The sequence below is a fragment of the Haliotis asinina genome, chromosome 7 (genome assembly GCF_037392515.1).
Source record: "Haliotis asinina isolate JCU_RB_2024 chromosome 7, JCU_Hal_asi_v2, whole genome shotgun sequence".
In the NCBI taxonomy this organism is placed as follows: Eukaryota; Metazoa; Mollusca; class Gastropoda; order Lepetellida; family Haliotidae; genus Haliotis; species Haliotis asinina.
In genome coordinates this window covers 46092502-46109882 of record NC_090286.1, presented here as the reverse complement: position 1 = coordinate 46109882, position 17381 = coordinate 46092502, and the positions used below count along the sequence as shown (strand labels likewise).

The 17381-nt window shown below is 41.1% G+C and overlaps 1 protein-coding gene across 3 annotated transcripts in view; it reads left to right on the top strand.

Moving 5' to 3' along the window:
- The window catches only part of LOC137290837 (uncharacterized), a 206446-nt gene that overhangs the window by 162679 nt on the left and 26386 nt on the right, over positions 1-17381 (top strand). For all 3 annotated transcript variants that reach the window (XM_067821983.1, XM_067821984.1, XM_067821982.1), the window contains 22 exons: positions 481-636; positions 1132-1314; positions 1939-2022; positions 2728-4038; positions 4469-4592; positions 5384-5536; positions 7287-7525; positions 8005-8134; positions 8525-8724; positions 8967-9299; positions 9491-9653; positions 9867-10033; positions 10191-10520; positions 10739-11059; positions 11939-12154; positions 12423-12536; positions 12760-12873; positions 13515-13727; positions 14621-14782; positions 15718-15888; positions 16184-16510; positions 16775-17083. In XM_067821983.1, the coding sequence (XP_067678084.1) occupies positions 481-636; positions 1132-1314; positions 1939-2022; positions 2728-4038; positions 4469-4592; positions 5384-5536; positions 7287-7525; positions 8005-8134; positions 8525-8724; positions 8967-9299; positions 9491-9653; positions 9867-10033; positions 10191-10520; positions 10739-11059; positions 11939-12154; positions 12423-12536; positions 12760-12873; positions 13515-13727; positions 14621-14782; positions 15718-15888; positions 16184-16510; positions 16775-17083 (5520 nt within the window). The remainder of the gene's footprint in view (positions 1-480; positions 637-1131; positions 1315-1938; positions 2023-2727; positions 4039-4468; positions 4593-5383; positions 5537-7286; positions 7526-8004; positions 8135-8524; positions 8725-8966; positions 9300-9490; positions 9654-9866; positions 10034-10190; positions 10521-10738; positions 11060-11938; positions 12155-12422; positions 12537-12759; positions 12874-13514; positions 13728-14620; positions 14783-15717; positions 15889-16183; positions 16511-16774; positions 17084-17381) is intronic.

The window sequence follows — 17381 nt, the reverse complement described above, 5'->3', positions numbered from 1 at the left end:
TGTGTGAAACCAGTTTCTGATGTCTTCCAAACACTGAAAATTGTGTAAAACCAACCTCATTCAGTTATCTTTCTTCAAAGTAATTGTGGCACTAGAACAACCTGGGGGCAGTTGTGATGAATTTGTTTGCTAAGTTGGTAACATTTTCATGGTTACAAAGTAACATCGGAGGAAGATTGTGATGCATCCTTCCAGTTCAGGGAACGCATTAGGGTCTCCGGTCATTTGCCCTGGAAAGGTCACACATACATTGAGATATTCATCAGGACTGTATTATGGCTATAATAATGATCCTACTGGGTCCTTAGTGGAGACAGCAGAAGTTACATGCCATAAACCTGTGAAGATGGGTTTGAATCCAAGATTTGGTCTGAGTATATTTCCAGGTGTCCATTGTTATTTCCTTCTTTCATCCCACTTTTACCTGACATGTGAAAAATTCTGTTCAAAGCTGTTTCAAACTAAATCTTCTTCCTCCAGGCTATCCATGAGGAGATCACAAGTCACCAACAGAGGATGCTGTCTCTGGTCTACCAAGCGGAACAGCTAACCGAACACTACCAGGAGGAGCTGACACCAGAGCAGGTTGTGGAGATTCAGACTATGGCTGCTCAGCTGAAGAAGAGTCTCAACAAGGTCAGCTGTCAACCTGTCCATGATGCGGTGATATGCGAACTGGTGTCCGTCTTGAAGTAGAGTAGGGAGTAACTAAGGGTTAAAATGTTCCCTTATCACATGAATGCAACCCACATGGGCACAATGTATGGAGCCCATTTGTGGTAATATTTTTAGAGTATGGCTGAGAGCCACTCTTAAACTACACTTGTATTCACATTTTACTTTATTTTCTATACTTGACAAGATGGAACATCTGTTATGAGAATTGGCATAAAACAACCCTCAGCACGTAGTCACATGTTTTGGGGCATCTTTCTTTGGCACTAATTCTTTCTTTTGTCAGTTGCAGCCATGATTTCAGTTACACATTGGTAATAATTCTCTCTGAAATGAGTACTAAGATGCTTTGCTTTGTCAACAAATGTCAGAAAGACAGTTTCAAGAATAAAGACACTGTCACCATAACTTCACTAAACATGGATCATGCATTGGCACTACTATAAACATGTGCAGGTGGTGAAGACATCCGAGACGCGTCTGAAGCACTTATCTACAGCCCTAGAGGAGTTGACCAAGTTTGAGACCGAGCACAATAAGTTCCTGGTGTGGCTGACAACAGCTGAGAAGGAGCTGGACAGGCAGGAGGAGTGCATGCAGAGATTCGAGGATCTCAAACCGCTGGCAGACAAGCAGAAGGTAGGAAGATGTTGTTATTGCTTCTGGGATGGCAGGAAGATGTTGCTATTGCTTCTGGGAAGGTAGAAAGATGTTGCTATTGCTTCTGGGAAAGTAGGAAAATGTTGTTATTGCTTCTGGGAGGGTAGGAAGATGTTGCTATTGCTTCTGGGAAAGTAGGAAGATGTTGCTATTGCTAGTGGGGGTTCTAGTCACATATTCCCATCTCTCAGTGTTGTACGTCTGTATCAGGACACAAGGAAAATAGTGTTCACAATGCTTCAGTGTGTCTTGGTATTTAGAAAACATATCAGTTTGAAATTTGGAATAACCACACCAATGCAAAAATATGAAACTTTTTAAGCTGGATTACATTAGGTCATGAGTAGGGTTATATGATGAGAAGCATTACGGCATGTCAGAGACAGGATTATACTATGTCAACGACAGGCTAGAAGAGACGCAGTTTCAATTTTATAATTTTGCCTGAATATATGATGGCCATTGTATGGGCTGTTTTGAATTGAGAAATTATGGATGAATGTGTTTTGTAGCAAGGAGAGAACATGATGTATTCTGGTCAACCATACCCAAAGGGGATCTATTTCCTGATTCATTCTACAGATTTCATATCCTTCATTTCAGACCCTGTTGTCTGACATTGTGGCCCATCAAGCTGATCTCAGGTTCATGTCAATGACGTCGCAGAAATTCATGGAGGAAGCCAAGGTATGTGTAGCCTTTATTCAATGTGATCTTAAGGTTTCATGCAGAGGGCACAGTGACTCACTTGTCACAAATCCTGAAATTCGGTATTGAGATCCTGTATAAATCTGTGATCATGGGTTCAGAGCCTGATTTGACCTGATTGGGAGTCTAGGGTTGCAAACACCATACACGTGCTTATGTATTTTACAGAAGTTTGAATACCTAATGCTTGCATCATTTCTTGCTCTCTTCCCTTATAAATCTGACATACCATAATATGGCTGAAATACTGTCAGCATTATGTTCAAATTCCTCCATCACTCAAGACGCTAACCACCTCCATGGTGAAGTGGTTCGAGCATCGCAGGTTTGATCTCTGGCCACGTCATACCAAAAGGCGTTAACATGGGATGGTTGTTGGTTGCAGCCTGGTGCTCATCATTAATGGATACAACAAGAACTGGTCATCTTTGAGTCAGTATAATGTGTGAGGTATTCATGCCCAACTGTGGCATGGCATCTCAGTGAACAAGCTCAATAAAACCAGCTTAAGTCATCATATGAGTTAAGAGCAACATTGATCCCTGTTTCACCTCACCTCATATAAACCACTCATCTTACAGTCTATTCCATAAAGAAAACAAAGAAAGTTCTTTCAAATGCAAAAAGCTTTCATCTGAAATAGTCCAGGTGAGTATAATTCTGATGAATATGTTGTTTTTCCAGCTCCACAAACTGGAGGTTGAAGCTTTCAAAGCAGACCGACAACGTCCAGCTCGCCTCAGTCTTATCAGCATGGAAGGACTGGCAGCTGAAACCGTCAAAGAGGATTTCAAAGAAACACAAGTGCGCTACCAGGAAGTGAAGGGCAAGTGTGGCAACTTTGGTGAAAGGTTGAATGATCTGGCCAACAAACAGAGGGACTATAATGACGTGGCATTCAAACTGCTGCAGTGGCTGACAAAGGCTGAAGACAACCTCATGTCCATCAAGCAAGAAAGTGGATCTCCTGATCCCAACAGACTTCATGATCAGTTGGAAAAGCTGAAGTCACTTAGGACCGATGCCATTGCCCAATCTGGTGTTGTGGATGATCTCCAAAGGAAAGGAAGGAACTTGACCAATGGTCTGAGTGGCATCTCTGCTGACCCACAACAACTTGGTAAGATGCAAGATACTCTGAAAGACATTACCGGTAGATACGAATCACTCAACAAAGACATTGATGATCAGACAAAGAATCTACAGACTGCCATCACCAAGTCTCAAGGAGTCAAGGAGGCTGTCGGTGGTCTGCTCAACTGGATGAAAGATGCTGAAAAGATGATGAAGAAGCAGAACGCAATCAGTCTTAACCCAGACAATATTCAGGAGCAGATGCAAGAGTTCCGTGCTGTTGAGAGTGATATCTTGAATCATAAGTCCAGCATTGACTCCATCAAACAGGGAGCGATTGATCTCATCAAGACCTGTGACCTTGAGATGGCACGTGCCCTTGAATCACAGGTTGAGGACATAGACAAGCAGTATGCTACCATCCAAAAGAAGGTTGAGGTCAGAGGACGTGATCTTGAGGATGTGTCAGGTAAACTGAAAAAATTCCAGGATGAACTTAAAGACTCAAATCAATGGATAGTAGCAAACATTGACAACATGGAATCGAAAGACTTTAACAAAATGCCAAGTGAAGAGATGAAATCAGAACTTGAAAAAGTAGCTAACCAGAAGAATAGACGAGCTGGATTAGTTTCTGACATCAAGAAACTTGGTAACTCCCTCGTGAAAGATCCACGAACTGGAGAAGTAACTTCTGTGAAGGATTCCCTCGCCGAGCTAGAAAGGAACTGGGATGACCTGACTGTTCTTCTGGCTGACAAGGAGAGAGAGGCAGATCAGAAGGAGAAACAGGACAATGAGTTTGAGAATGCCAAGACCTTGATTCTCCTTTGGCTGGCAGCAATAGAATCTCAGTTGGATTCCTTTGAGCCTGTAGCTGTTGACATTGAGACAGTGGAGCGGCAGATTGCAGAACTTCAGGTAAAACGATGCCAGAAAATTTTAGTTATGGTTGTGGAAGTGATGACGGTATATTTTTCACACTGACTACTCTTAATAAGCACACTTTTTAAACTCTTGGGCAGGATTTTAGTTTGGACAGGGGAACAAACATCTGGATAAAAACTCAGGCTGGTACTTTATGAAAAATAAAATGTCTAATTTAGAATCAACATATTTTTAAATATTCAGTTGCTTGTTAAGGTGTTTTTTTTGTTCAGTTAAAATTTTGGATGGGTTTTCAGAAATCGAAAACAAACTGCTTAATTTACCTGTTATAATATTATGAACAGTGTTAAGTGTATTGATATCAACAGTAAAAAGAGTTTGTCAGGACCCTACTTATGATTATTTTTTCATTTATTTGCGAATACAACCATCAAATTTTAACAAAAATATTGTTCTGCTTCAGCCAATGCTTGAGGAGTTTGAGGCTCATGGTGAGAAGGTGGATGAAATCAATGACCTTGGCAATGCACTTGAGATGATGCAGTCGTCCTCCGAACGACCGCTCAGCCCTTTCAGAAGGATCAACAGTAAGTTCTTGCTTAGTCTTGCTTGCTTATTGTCTTAGACCAGATGCATGTCAGAACTGCATTTTGGCATTTTCATGATCACCAGTCATTTCATTTCAATCCAAATTTCAGATTTTCTGAATGTTTCAATGGGTTCTATGTAGATAGCAAGGTTTCAAACCATTTTGGGTTTCTTGGTGCTGGAAGCTTTATTATCTAGATGCAAGTTGGCAAGCATCATGAGTTTGATGAGTAACGAGTCCTGATATTGAAATTACCCTTGCTTGCATATGTCTGCAGTATCTATATGAATGTATGTTCTTTGAAGTTGACCTCATTGCTGCCAACTTGTATTTGGTAGGGGTTTGAAATTCCATGCTCACACTGACCCTCAAGGATTTAATGATCTTTGCTAGGATTGCCATTAGATTAATTTACCGATGTTTTCAAGTGGACCAACTTGGAGGGATTGTTACACAATCTGCAGTTGAACTGATCCACTTTGCAGTGGGAGTTTCAGCACTTTGATTTTCATGATTTCTTCCAAAAGCACCCATATCTTTATTGATGGTTTCATGTTGTAATCTGGTTCACTGTAGATAAATTTCTAATCGCAGTTAACAGATTCTTTTGTGTCTCAAAATGTGTTTCAAAAATTAACACTTTTTACTGTTGATCCTATTTTGTCATAAGATAACATTATCTTAAACATACAAGTAACGATTTGGAACAAACTGCAAACATGAAACCATCTATAAATGCTCCTTCACCATCATACTCTGTGCATCCACATCTTGCCCGTCTGCCACCAGGTCGGAGACGCCTAGGTCTATATTCTCCACGACTACGTACCCCTTCCCCCACTTTCCCCACTTCTCCGACCACTCTGGCCACCAGCCCTCTGTCCAGTGAGTCCAGCGGGGTAAGCAGCCGAAAGAGCAGCTCCGACAACTTGCTGCTGGATGGTATGTACATCTCCTCGTCATTCATTCACGTCCATTACCTGGGTTTAGGAATTGCTTGTATTGCACCTTGGTTGAAGGTTACTCCTTACCATACACTTCTTGGTTTGGGAAAAATACAGTTATGATCTTTGACAGAGCTATTGTAATCCTAGTGATATGGTTGTCGTGGGCATATATATACTAGTCTATATCAGTTGTGACCTTTTTGGCACTAAGATGCTTTGTAGAATGTGGTGCGTAACTTTATGTTTATTCACATGGTCTGCGGATAACTATTACCACAGATTTGATACGGGAAAATTGGTGTGTGTTTTCAAAACAAATTTATCATTTTATTAAGTTAAGTGCACGATTACAGACTTTAGATTACTTTTCTCCAAATTTGGAATGTATATACATATTTGTGTGCTGATTTTTATTAATTTCTTACAAATTCAAAGATAAGTATTTAAGTTCAAATATAGGATAATCAAACGTATGTAATAGCATGTGCCTTATTTTGTGTGCTGTGAGTGGAGAATACATATCAATTCATACATAAATGGAATAACATATATTGGTGGCGCATTGCTGTATCTAAAATAATATCCAGAGATATTTGTTGTGTACCCCATATCTGTATTGTGGACCCATATATAGATGAACCAGTGTATCATCAACACAATTAACAGAGCCTACCTTGCATGTCTAACACCACTGTTAGGAGGCCGCAGATCACAGGCACTGCACATTGTGCACTTGTTGCATTGAATGAGATGTTTACAATGATGTTTTGAATTAAAGTACGTGTCTGATCGTTGATTTCTTGAAAATATGTGACATCATGTTATTGTTTTATATAGATAAGCAAGCAAATCTGAAACTGAAGAACTGTTTTATGAGGTTTAATGTATGCCATTTGTTCCAGAATGGCCAAGAGGAGCAATCATGATTGCTACTAATGGCAACAGTAGCAATAAATATACCTTGAATGACCATGCAATGAATATGCCACAAATTCTCTTAAACAGATGTGATGTTTGGGCCTATTTATTTACACACCAAAATTTAATTGTGAATAAAACCTTCCTCCACTACATATAACCATTTGTGTCCTTGATCTGTCATTATGATTTTTACACCAGAATGGTTTCTGTCATATTCTGCATAATGAAACCATTTTCTAAAATATGTTTAGCCATTTCAGGTTTCATCAATTAACAAATATAGTTTTTTTCAAAACCTTCACTGCATGTCTGCAGTTTTGACAGGATCTTTGATTATTTAAGACACACTAATGTATAACTGGATGTATAAGAACATCTAAAAGTGATCCTGTCATTGTAGGTTTCTTTATCTATCAATTAACTAACAATTTCTCCAAACCTATAGGTCATCAGATATTGTTAAGACAGCCTTAATCACTGACCAAAGCTATTGTTCAGATCTGTCTGAGCTGGCCAAAATCTACTGGTCATATAAACACTGTCTGAAGTATATATGCTACCACATCAAGTTTCTCTTTTGTCTTAGGTTTCATGACAGTTTTTTTTTCAAACATATTCTTCATTGTTGTTTAATTTTGCCTCGAGTCACTGACAATGCTGTTTGGAACCACCTGAAAACGTGCAACAGGGAATAGACATTTCCTGAAATTTATGCTTCCATATAAGGTTTAATTAATTATATTGATCTCACTAAAAATTCATTTGAATCTTGTTAATTGTTTATTTGAAATGACCATTAATGACTGACTGATGGTGTTGTTCAGATCTGTCTGAAACCCAGCAACAGCTGCTGGACATCAACCAACGGTACGACATCGTGGGCGAACGTCTGGCTGACCGGCAGCAGGAGCTGAACACGGTCCTGGCCAGCATCAAGACCTTCCTGCAGGACCTCCAAGACATGCTGACCTGGCTTGACATGAAGGACGGCGACATCGGCAAACAGGTGGCCTCCATCCCCACCAATGAGAAGGAGGCTAAGAGGAAGCTGAAGGACCATGAGGTAACAGATGCAGCATGTCTGCTCTTTTAGTTATAAATATTTGTATAAGGTGATTATCAAATTCCTACTCAGTCATTATTAGTTATTGGATGAGGAGGAGTGGTGGGGTAGCCCAGTGGTTAAAGCATTGGCTGAAAACCCATGTTCGATTCCCCACATGGATACAATGTGTGAAGCCCATATCTGGTATCCCCCGCACTGGTATTGCTGGAATATTGCTGAAAGTGGCATAAAACCAAACCTCACTCACTCACTATTAAATGAGAATGCCAACTGTCTTTTTTTACTTCAGAGATTTCAAGGTTTTGACTTTTAGGTATTTAATGTTGTTGTGGAAGACTATTACACAAAATGAATGAGAAATAGATCGTTGAAAAAAGTCTAGTTGAATGCCACTTCATGCGATTGGCTGCCAGAAGTTGATGAGGGTGTTTATGTTGGTATGGATGCAGATACTGATATGGTTGATGTGTTTATAGGCATTCCACCGTGAGTTGCTGGGCAAGGAGGGTCTAGTGGAGGACATCAGGAAGAAGGCTCAGCACCTTCTAAAGACCAAGCCTGGAGTCCCAGGACTGGACACTCTTCAGTCCCAGATCTCACAACTAGGTTAGCACCAGAATCTTTGCAGTATTGATAGTGAACAACCTCTTCTCTAATTAGTAGAACTGTCACAAAACAACCACCTAAGTTCTTCCAACTGTCATCACGCTGAAGACCCAGGTTCAATTCCCCACATGGGCGCAATGTTTGAAGCCCATTTTCTGGTGTCCCCTGCCGTGATGTTTATGGAATATTGCTAAAACCGGCGTAAAACAAAACTCACTCACTCACTCACTCACTCTTCCAACTGTCATACAAATGTCATAGATGACAGGAGAATATTAGTATTATGACTGTGAGGTTCCCTTAGGTGAGATCATATTTTCTGGGCTCGCCATATCTGTCACTCTTTGTCTAACTGTTAATATTCCTGAAGACATTATTTGTTGTCACCAGATGACAAATGGCATGGACTCCGCGCTACCTCTGAGCAGCGCCGCAAGAGCCTGGAGGACATGGTGTCCCACTTGAGAAGCCTGCGTGAAAATGGGGATCAGCTCAACAAGTGGCTCACCCAAAAGGAGAAGATGCTTGATGTCTTGGGGCCAGTTGCTACAGAGCCTGCCCTCATCCAGACCCAACTAGACCAGGTCAAAGTAAGTAGAAGTATTTTGATTAAGTAGGTGTTGGAGTTAGCATTTAAGACTACTGAGAAGTAATATTATTTTGTGGACTAGATTCCAGTTACCATGTATCTTGGTCTTGATAGTATTTATACTTCCTTGTTGTAATAGGGTCATGTCAAACAAGTAAGAGGCTGAATCTCATACCATCACTCATATCTCACTTTGGAATAGATAGAGAAAACATTATTACTGAAAATGTATTTTATCTGTAGGTCCTTTCTGAGGAGTTCAGCAGTCAGGAGCCCTTATATGATCAATTCATCCATGCTGGTCACTCCATACTGGACAAATGTGACCCAGAGTCACGTGACGCTGCCACCATCAGCCGCAAGATGGACACCATCAGCAAGGGCTGGGAGAAACTGCAGAGCCGACTCAATGAGCGACAGTCCAGTCTTAGTGCCATAGAAGGCATTGGATCTGAGTTTGCTCAGAAGACCAGTATGCTTCAGAACTGGGGCCAAGACTTCCACAACCGCCTGGATTCTCTCCCACCTGTCAGCCCGTACCCTGAGAAACAGAGCAGGCAGGCCGATGAGATGATTGTAAGTGGCACATGGAATCAAAAGCAGTTAAATTCTATATGAGTGTGTGTGCTTTTAGAGAAATTGAACAATACATTCTTTCTGAAGGAAAACTTATTTTCCCAGTTGTGGTGTTTCAGTTGTGAAACATCCATTTCTCATGTGCTACAAGAAGTGAACAAGGTATTAAATGTGTTTCTGTCTTCCTGTAGGAATTGGCGGAGGAGATGGTTGAGCAGACACCTGTGTTAGCTCGCACCAAGGAGTTGTGTAAACAACTCAGTGAGAAGACCAAAGATTCTGCCACAAAAGCAGATCTTCGTGCCAAACTGGCCAGGGTTGAGAAAACCTTTGCCGATGCCGAAAAGAAAATGGGTGAGATCACAGTTTAACGATACACTACGAAATATTCCAGTCTGGAATAATTTTACCTCAACCAGAAACTCATAATAATGTTGATCATTTGACAAAAAGCATTTCCATGATTTTTGGATAAAAAATATTCCTTTATTCATCAGATTTTTTTATGTATTAATCATTGTAGTGTGGTATATAGGGATTGAGACATATCTTGTCTGTGTGTTTCAGATGCAAGAAATGAAGCTTTGGAGGTGGCTGGCAAGGAGGGACAGAAGTTCACTGCTGACTGTAAGGAGAACTTGACCTGGATCACTGATGTATCTCGCAGACTCCGAAACCAGGAGCCTCTCTCTGGGGATCAGAATGTGCTGAAGAAGCAGGCAGATGATCACAAGGTTTGGAGTGTAGAATTACAGCCTGAATATATTTGTCAGCATTGAAGAGAGATAGAAAAATCATGTTCATGTTGTGTCATATTCTACATAATAAAAATTAGTTTGAAATTACTGACTTGTCAGTTCATCTCGACTCACTCATTCTGTGTTTTGTCAGGTTTTGCTTCAAGATCTTGCTGCCCAAGAGCCTGATATAAGGGATCTGCTGGAGAAGGGACAGAAGATACTTGAAAAAGCTTCTCCAACCATGGACACAAGGAATATCGCAGAAACCTTGGATCAGATCCAAGCAGAGTGGAAGGATCTCCAGGAATCAGCCAAGGACAAGGAGCAGGATCTGGCTGAAGCCAAGGCACATGCCGAGAAGTACCAGGACTGTCTGGACAAGATGCTCATGTGGATGGACATGTCAGAGGACAAGCTGAAGAAGACCCAGCCGGATAAACTCGATAAAAACACAGTGGGCAAGAAGCTGAAGGAGCTACAGGTTTGTAGGCAGTAGATAATGATAGAGAAAATGATGATGAAAAATACGATAGTGTGAAAAATAATTATATTGAGGATGGCTAGGATGATATCTTTGTAATACTTCAGTCACAGTCTTCTTAATTATATGTTCGTGACTTTTTGCAGTTCATACTTTTTGCCCTTAGTTTGATGTTCTCAGGTTATAAACAAATCCAAAATTCATGTTTTCTTTGACAGGCCCTACAGAATGATGTCCTGAAGAAGACACATGACCATGATCACCTGAACCGGGAAGGAGAGGCCCTGATGGAATGTGTGAAGGATGGTCGGCAGAATGTCAGGAATCAGCTGGATGACCTGAACAACCGCTGGGAGCATCTCAACTCGGGCATCACCGAGAGGAGCCAGAGTCTGGAGGACCTCCAGCAGAGGCTGGCTGAGATCCAAGACAACATGTCTGATGCCACTGGCAATCTCCTAAAGTGGGAAAACAAGCTGGAATCTCATCTTGCTCTTGGACAAATGTCAAAGGATCCCAAATATCTGGACAAGATCAAGGTAGCCATTCAGTTCTGTCAATGTTGTTAGTGGGGGAGAAGTTAGCTCTGATGTCTATATTGCAGGCACTTGTTGAGCAGGGTTGCTTTCTTTGGGCATACCAGAGACCTCTCTTGATGTGTCCATGTCACAATCTGGCTCTGTTTTGTTTCTGGGTTGTAGTGATAAAAACCTTGTAGTCAGCTTTTTGTGAAGACTCTTTCAGTGCTGTCACAACCCCTAGTGTATAGTACACAACCCTGTGCACTTAAAAGTCTCACGAATCCATTGTTATATATGCCAGATGGTGGCCACATGAATACATGCAAACACCTAGTTGAGGGTACAGCAACATGCAGTAAGCATTTACAAAGTGTTGTGACTATGTGTCCCAGTCCACCCAGCTGTGAATGGGTACCTTGAGAGGATGACAAAACCGCAATAACTCTGTGCACCTAGTAACTGCAAGAGTTGCATGTCCCCCAGGGAGTTGAGATTGATAATATGGTGTGCCATTGAGATTGACATCCAGTGAGCAAGGAAAATCAGCGCCTTGAGCATGTACAATTAATATGTCCACTATATAAATATCCTGTAATAAATAATAGAGGTCGGAGAGCTGCATCAGTTCAGGCTTTTCCTTTCTGTATTAAAAAATACTGTTAGAAGTGGCAGGTTTGGGTGGTAAACTCAACTCCTTCCCTGATATCATGGCCATTACAGATTACCACTGATGATTTCTCAGTCAACATGTGAATGAAGTATGTTACTTACCTACTGATTACACAGACTCTGTATATCTCAACTTGGTTCATATTGTTACATCCAAATACTCCATGAGTATATAACATGGCTGCATGTATTATCACTTCTGCTTCATGAATCTGTCCTGTGTTCCAGAACCTCCAAGAGGATGTTGGAGGCCTCCAGGACCAGCTCGACTACCTGGATGCCCTAGTAGAGGGAATCAGTTTGGAGGCTTCAGATGACCCAGACACGGCCGAACTCAAGGCCAGCGTGGACAAGGTTCGGGACAGACAGGATGCCCTGCAGGAGAATCTCAATGAGCTGCTTGGTGACATGGAGACTGGTTCGCAAGTTGTTGGACAGTTCCAGGTGAGATGCATGTCCAGGTGTCAGTAAAGATTGAATCAACATTACCAATTAAAGAACACTGGATATTTCTTCAGAAAATAGATCTGACTAATGATGTGTGGGTAGTAGAATTGTCCGTGTGGATTATTCTATGTCTGTTGAGCAGTATGTATGTACATATAGCTTGATACAGTTGTCACTAACTACATTACTTTATCGTTGTATTTCAAGATCATGTTTGCTTTAAGACTGGGTGAACTAGCAGTAATACCTGCTTCATTATGTCCAGGGTCAACTGAGGAATGTAGCTGGAGAGATGTCTGACCTGGAGAATGAACTGAAGAAGATGGGCCCAATAGCCCGTGACGAGAACACCCTGGATTCCCAGAAACAGGACCTTCAGGTAAGGTGCTTGCCTTCTTCCTTGGTAAACACAGTATATTCACTTCTGAACATAGATAAGTCAGCAATGTTCCTTCGTCTGCTCTTCTCTTCAAATCCCTTCGCTGGCAGAATTGAATTCCTGTGCAATAAAAACAGTATCAGACTATGATTACCCCTATATTCTATATTTGTGGGACACCTGAGTTTCAGTGCATGTGTGTTATTGAGTGTTTGTGTTGCAGGACTACCAGAATCAGCTGGAAAACATGGGTGATGCTCTACATGACCTGGAGAGACAGAGTGATGATCTGCTCAGAGCAGGATACATCTCTGACCCAGACATGCTTAGAACACAGGTAAAACTTATAGCCTAAGTCATTGTCCTTCTTTCCCCATTTGATCAGAGGTGTAACCTTGCTGGCATCAGCTCGTCACACTGATAATGTGAGACGTAGCTGCCTTTCCATGATCTGCTGAAGTTTGCTGAAAGTGGACTTCAGCATCACTCCCTTTGAAACTACAACCCTTTTGAAATTCTTCAAAGGCATTTAGAATGTAATGATAAAAGACAAAACTTATGGATAACAACTTCTTTTTTGCTTCTTATGATTTTGCTGGGCTAGCTCTTGCCCCAACTTTGTTCTTGCAATTATTATACCTCTCTGCCAAGGTATTTGTCAGGTCCGAATGGGCACAGTGTACAGCCATTTTTTTACTGCAATGAGTTTATGTGTATTTGATTCATTGATGGCAAAAATGTTGATGTTCCTAGGTTTGTCCGCACCATATGTGTCCTTGTGGGGAACACAAAATTGAAAAGCTTTCAAGATATGCCATCAAACTGACCTAATATATCACACTGACACACTGTTGAAGATGCGTCACTAATTCTCTCATGATTTTGGCATCAGAATTGGAAGATAAGCAGTTGATCAGAAAGGTCATTGCTACAAATCTCAAGGTACTGGTCTAAACATCTACTGACTTGTCTCTACAGCTCGCCAACCTGAAGAACCAACATGAGCGCCTGACTGATCAAGCCAGACAACGGGCTGATGATATCGAAGCCACACAGGACAAGGTGAAGAATGTAAATGACAATCTGAAGAGACTGAGGAAGGATATTGACGAGACTGCAGACAACCTGGAGTCACTGAAACCTGTTGGTGGAGATGTTGGTCTCATCAAGGAACAGCAGGATGAACTCAAGGTCAGAAGGGGCATATGTAGGACTGAAAGTTGTGAATGACTTTTTGTGGTCCAGTGTTCTAAACTTGGGATTACACTTTACAGTTGTGTGACTCATACACGTATTATTTCATCCAGACTATCTGTTGTAGAACTTCATTTTTGTAGAACAATTATTGGTTGAGTGGGTTAGATTGCTGTTGGGAGTTTGTTACCTCAAGAAGAGTTGGGAATTAAAGCCCTAATTGGACACAACCCACAAACATTAAAATCTAAACTTCACTAATCCCAAATATTACAGTTGTCACATTGGAAAAGAAGTTGTGGAGAACAGATTAAACCTGATTGTAGCAGAGACACGTTTAGTGATAGTAATGTCAGGCCAGTTTTATTTCTTGTTTTACAGATTTTGGTCCTCAGAAAATTAAAATTATATCACCAGTGAAAGTAATATACCTTCTAAATGTTACAAGTCTTTTACTTCTGGCAATTTACTAAGTGTATTTTTGGAAAAGAACAATTCCCCCCAAAATTTTCTTGTAAGTTTACAGTTTTGGCCAGTAAAAAACATGGGGATTTTATTTCGTGAGTGGGGAAAATTGATTTTTTTTCTTATTCTTCAAAGAAATATGAATAGCACATCTGTAAAACAACAAAATAAAATTGGTCAGATCTAACGAAAATAGATTTACTGTTGGATATTGGCCATTAAAACATGGAAAAAGCCGCTGGTAAACTCGCTAAATGAATAAAAATTATGTGCATTCAATATTTATAGAACATATTTGTGTTATTTGTTGATCTGAGGTTATTTGGAATCGTTATTTGTAAGATGATGTTTCAGGCACTCTTATTTTAACACTTTGTGATACCTGGTCTGTTGCAAAACAGTGCAGATGTGAGTAATTTTTTCAGAATGTTGTTCGCAACCACATTGAGCCCCTCCAGAAGCAATTTGACGTCGTTACCTCAGAAGGACAGAACCTGATTCAGTCTGTCCCGCCAGGAGTAGACACATCTGAACTGGAAACTGATCTGGAGGTTCTCGCTGACAAGTGGTCACAACTTAATGAGAAGGTATGTAACGTTCCTGAGGTTTCACATGAAACAGCCTCTCTTGTTTCCTGGTTATGTGTGATCTTGGTTAAGTATGAAGGTACAGGATAGAAAAGGCTTTCAAATACCCATGCTTGCCATGAAAGGTGAATATGCTTGTCTAACGGGATTGGGTGGTCATGCTCGCTGACTTGATTGACATATATCACCGGTTCCCAATTACGCAGATCGATGCTTCTGCTGTTGATCACTGGATTGTCTGGCCCAGACTCAGTTATTTACAGACCCCACCTTATGGCTGGAATATTGCAGAGAGCTGCATAAAACTAAACTCATTCACCCAAGGTTAAGTGTAAACTAAGCTGGTCATTAACTGGCCTAGATTTTCAAAACTGTCTTAGCGCTAAGATAAGTTAATGCCAATGTATGGCTGGCACTTGCAGCTATCTTAGCACTTAGAGAGCTTCAAAAATCGAGGCCTGGATAATAACTTAAATGATAGAGGGATAACTCTGGACTGCTCATTTTCTATTTGTCGATTGTGCAGTATGGTTCAGCTTAGGATACGGCACATTTGCTTTGAAGCACTTGTTTGTTAAGCTAAAGCCACACTCAGTATCAGTTTGCAGGCTTACAAATAACATATTTCTACAAGAGTGCAGCAATTAAAATTGTTCTTACTTGCACTTCTTACAGCCTTGAACATTGTATGTATAATCCCGGGTTTCACTCTGATTAAGTGTCCAGGTTTGTCAGCATCATTTACAAAATGATCTGCTGAATTTCCACCTTGTATCTGGTACACAGTGACATGACAATGTATTTTTTCAGTGTTAACTAACCTCACCCACTGACTTCAACAGCCTTGACTGGTTTTTGAGTTAGGTTTGCCAAATACAACAGAATTCAGTCCAATCTGGATCTGGTTGATTATGATGACCATCGTTTGTTTCTAGGTGTCTGACCGTGAGAGGAACCTGGACAGTGCCTTGTTGCAGTCTGGGAAGTTCAATGATGCTCTTGACTCCTTGCTGTCCTGGCTGTCTGAGACGGAGGACATGGTTGCCAACCAGAAAGCTCCATCTCCTGAGTTCAGGGTTGTCAAGGCACAGCTCCAGGAACAAAAGGTAAGCAAAGAAGTTACCACCATTATTGCTCAGATCTTCTTTTGTAAGTGGACCCAGGATGACAGTTGTTGATGTAGTCTGATGTGTTCATCACAACATATAACCAGGTTCCATGTCTTCACTTGTACATGTTGTGAAGCCAATGCTTGATTCCTTACATGATACACCATATTCAAACCATGACCAGCTCATAATAATAATAATCCTTCTTCCCCTGGTCACCTCATTCCATACCGAAATATCCATCTTCCTGTCATATCATCACCTATTCTGACATCCATGTCTCTGCTAACAGTTCCTCCAGAAGATGCTGGAGGACAGATGGCCCAGTGTGAACAACTTGAAGGATACTGCAGAAACACTCCAGTCCACTGTAGACCCCAAGGAGAAGAAGAAGATCCAGAAGCAGATGGGTGACCTTGATGCTCGATGGGGAGCTCTGGCAAAGAAGGCTGATGAAAGGATGGCAATGTTGGAAGATGTGGTGAACCTTGCCAAGGACTTCCAAGGAATCACTGAACCACTGACCTCGTGGTTAAGTGAAGGAGAGAAGAAGTTTGCCCAGCTTGAGCCCAAGGCTCTTGATGCTGAGGGGATCAAGAAGCTGGTGAAAGAACTAAAAGTGAGTTGACTAAGTCCTCTGAAGATTTTTTTAGAAAATGCTACCCATTTGGTCTTCAACCCCAAAATTAATGTGTCTCCCAGTATTCCGCTTTGTCTTCCTGTTTCCTACCTAAAATGTTTTGTGGATGACAAAGGATGACATCTCCTTTAAGCTGGTGTAATGAGGTTTTGAAGCACTGAATTAGAAAATATTTTCTCAAACAGAATTGCAATGTTGTGTCAGTTTAAAACAATATGAACACTTGAGTATTTTCCATTGCAGCAACTCCAAGATGAGATCGATGAAAAGGATGATGATGTTCACAGTCTGGCCTCCAAGGGCAAGAGTCTGCAGGATTACTGCAAAGGTGATGACGTGGTCTTCATCCAGAAGAAGATTGATGATGGTCAGAAGAGATATGGGGACCTGAGGAACAAGGTGGAAGACATCCTGGAGCAGATGGAAGAAGCTCTTCCATTGGCTGAGAAATTCCACGATGCCCATACCAAGCTCCTTGATTGGTTCAGCAAGGTGGAACCTGAAGCAAGATCAAAGGATGTTGTTGGTCAGGATGCTGAGGAGCATGTACAGGTAAGTATGTTTTAGAATGGGAGAAAGTCTAAAAACTAAAAAGAATGGCTACTAAAGCAAAAGATAAGAATTCTAATTTTTTTAAAGTCGAGTTTGAAAAAGGACTGGTAGGCTCAGAGTCGGTATATTGTGTCTGAGTGGGATATTCATGCTTCATGGTATCTCGATGGGCTAGCACTATAAAACCAGCTTACGTCTGGACTAGTTTAGTTGGCCACTCATACACAGACATGTACGTTGTCATTATGAGCAAAATATTCTTAAGACGTTAAACCCCATTCACCTCACCTCATGATCA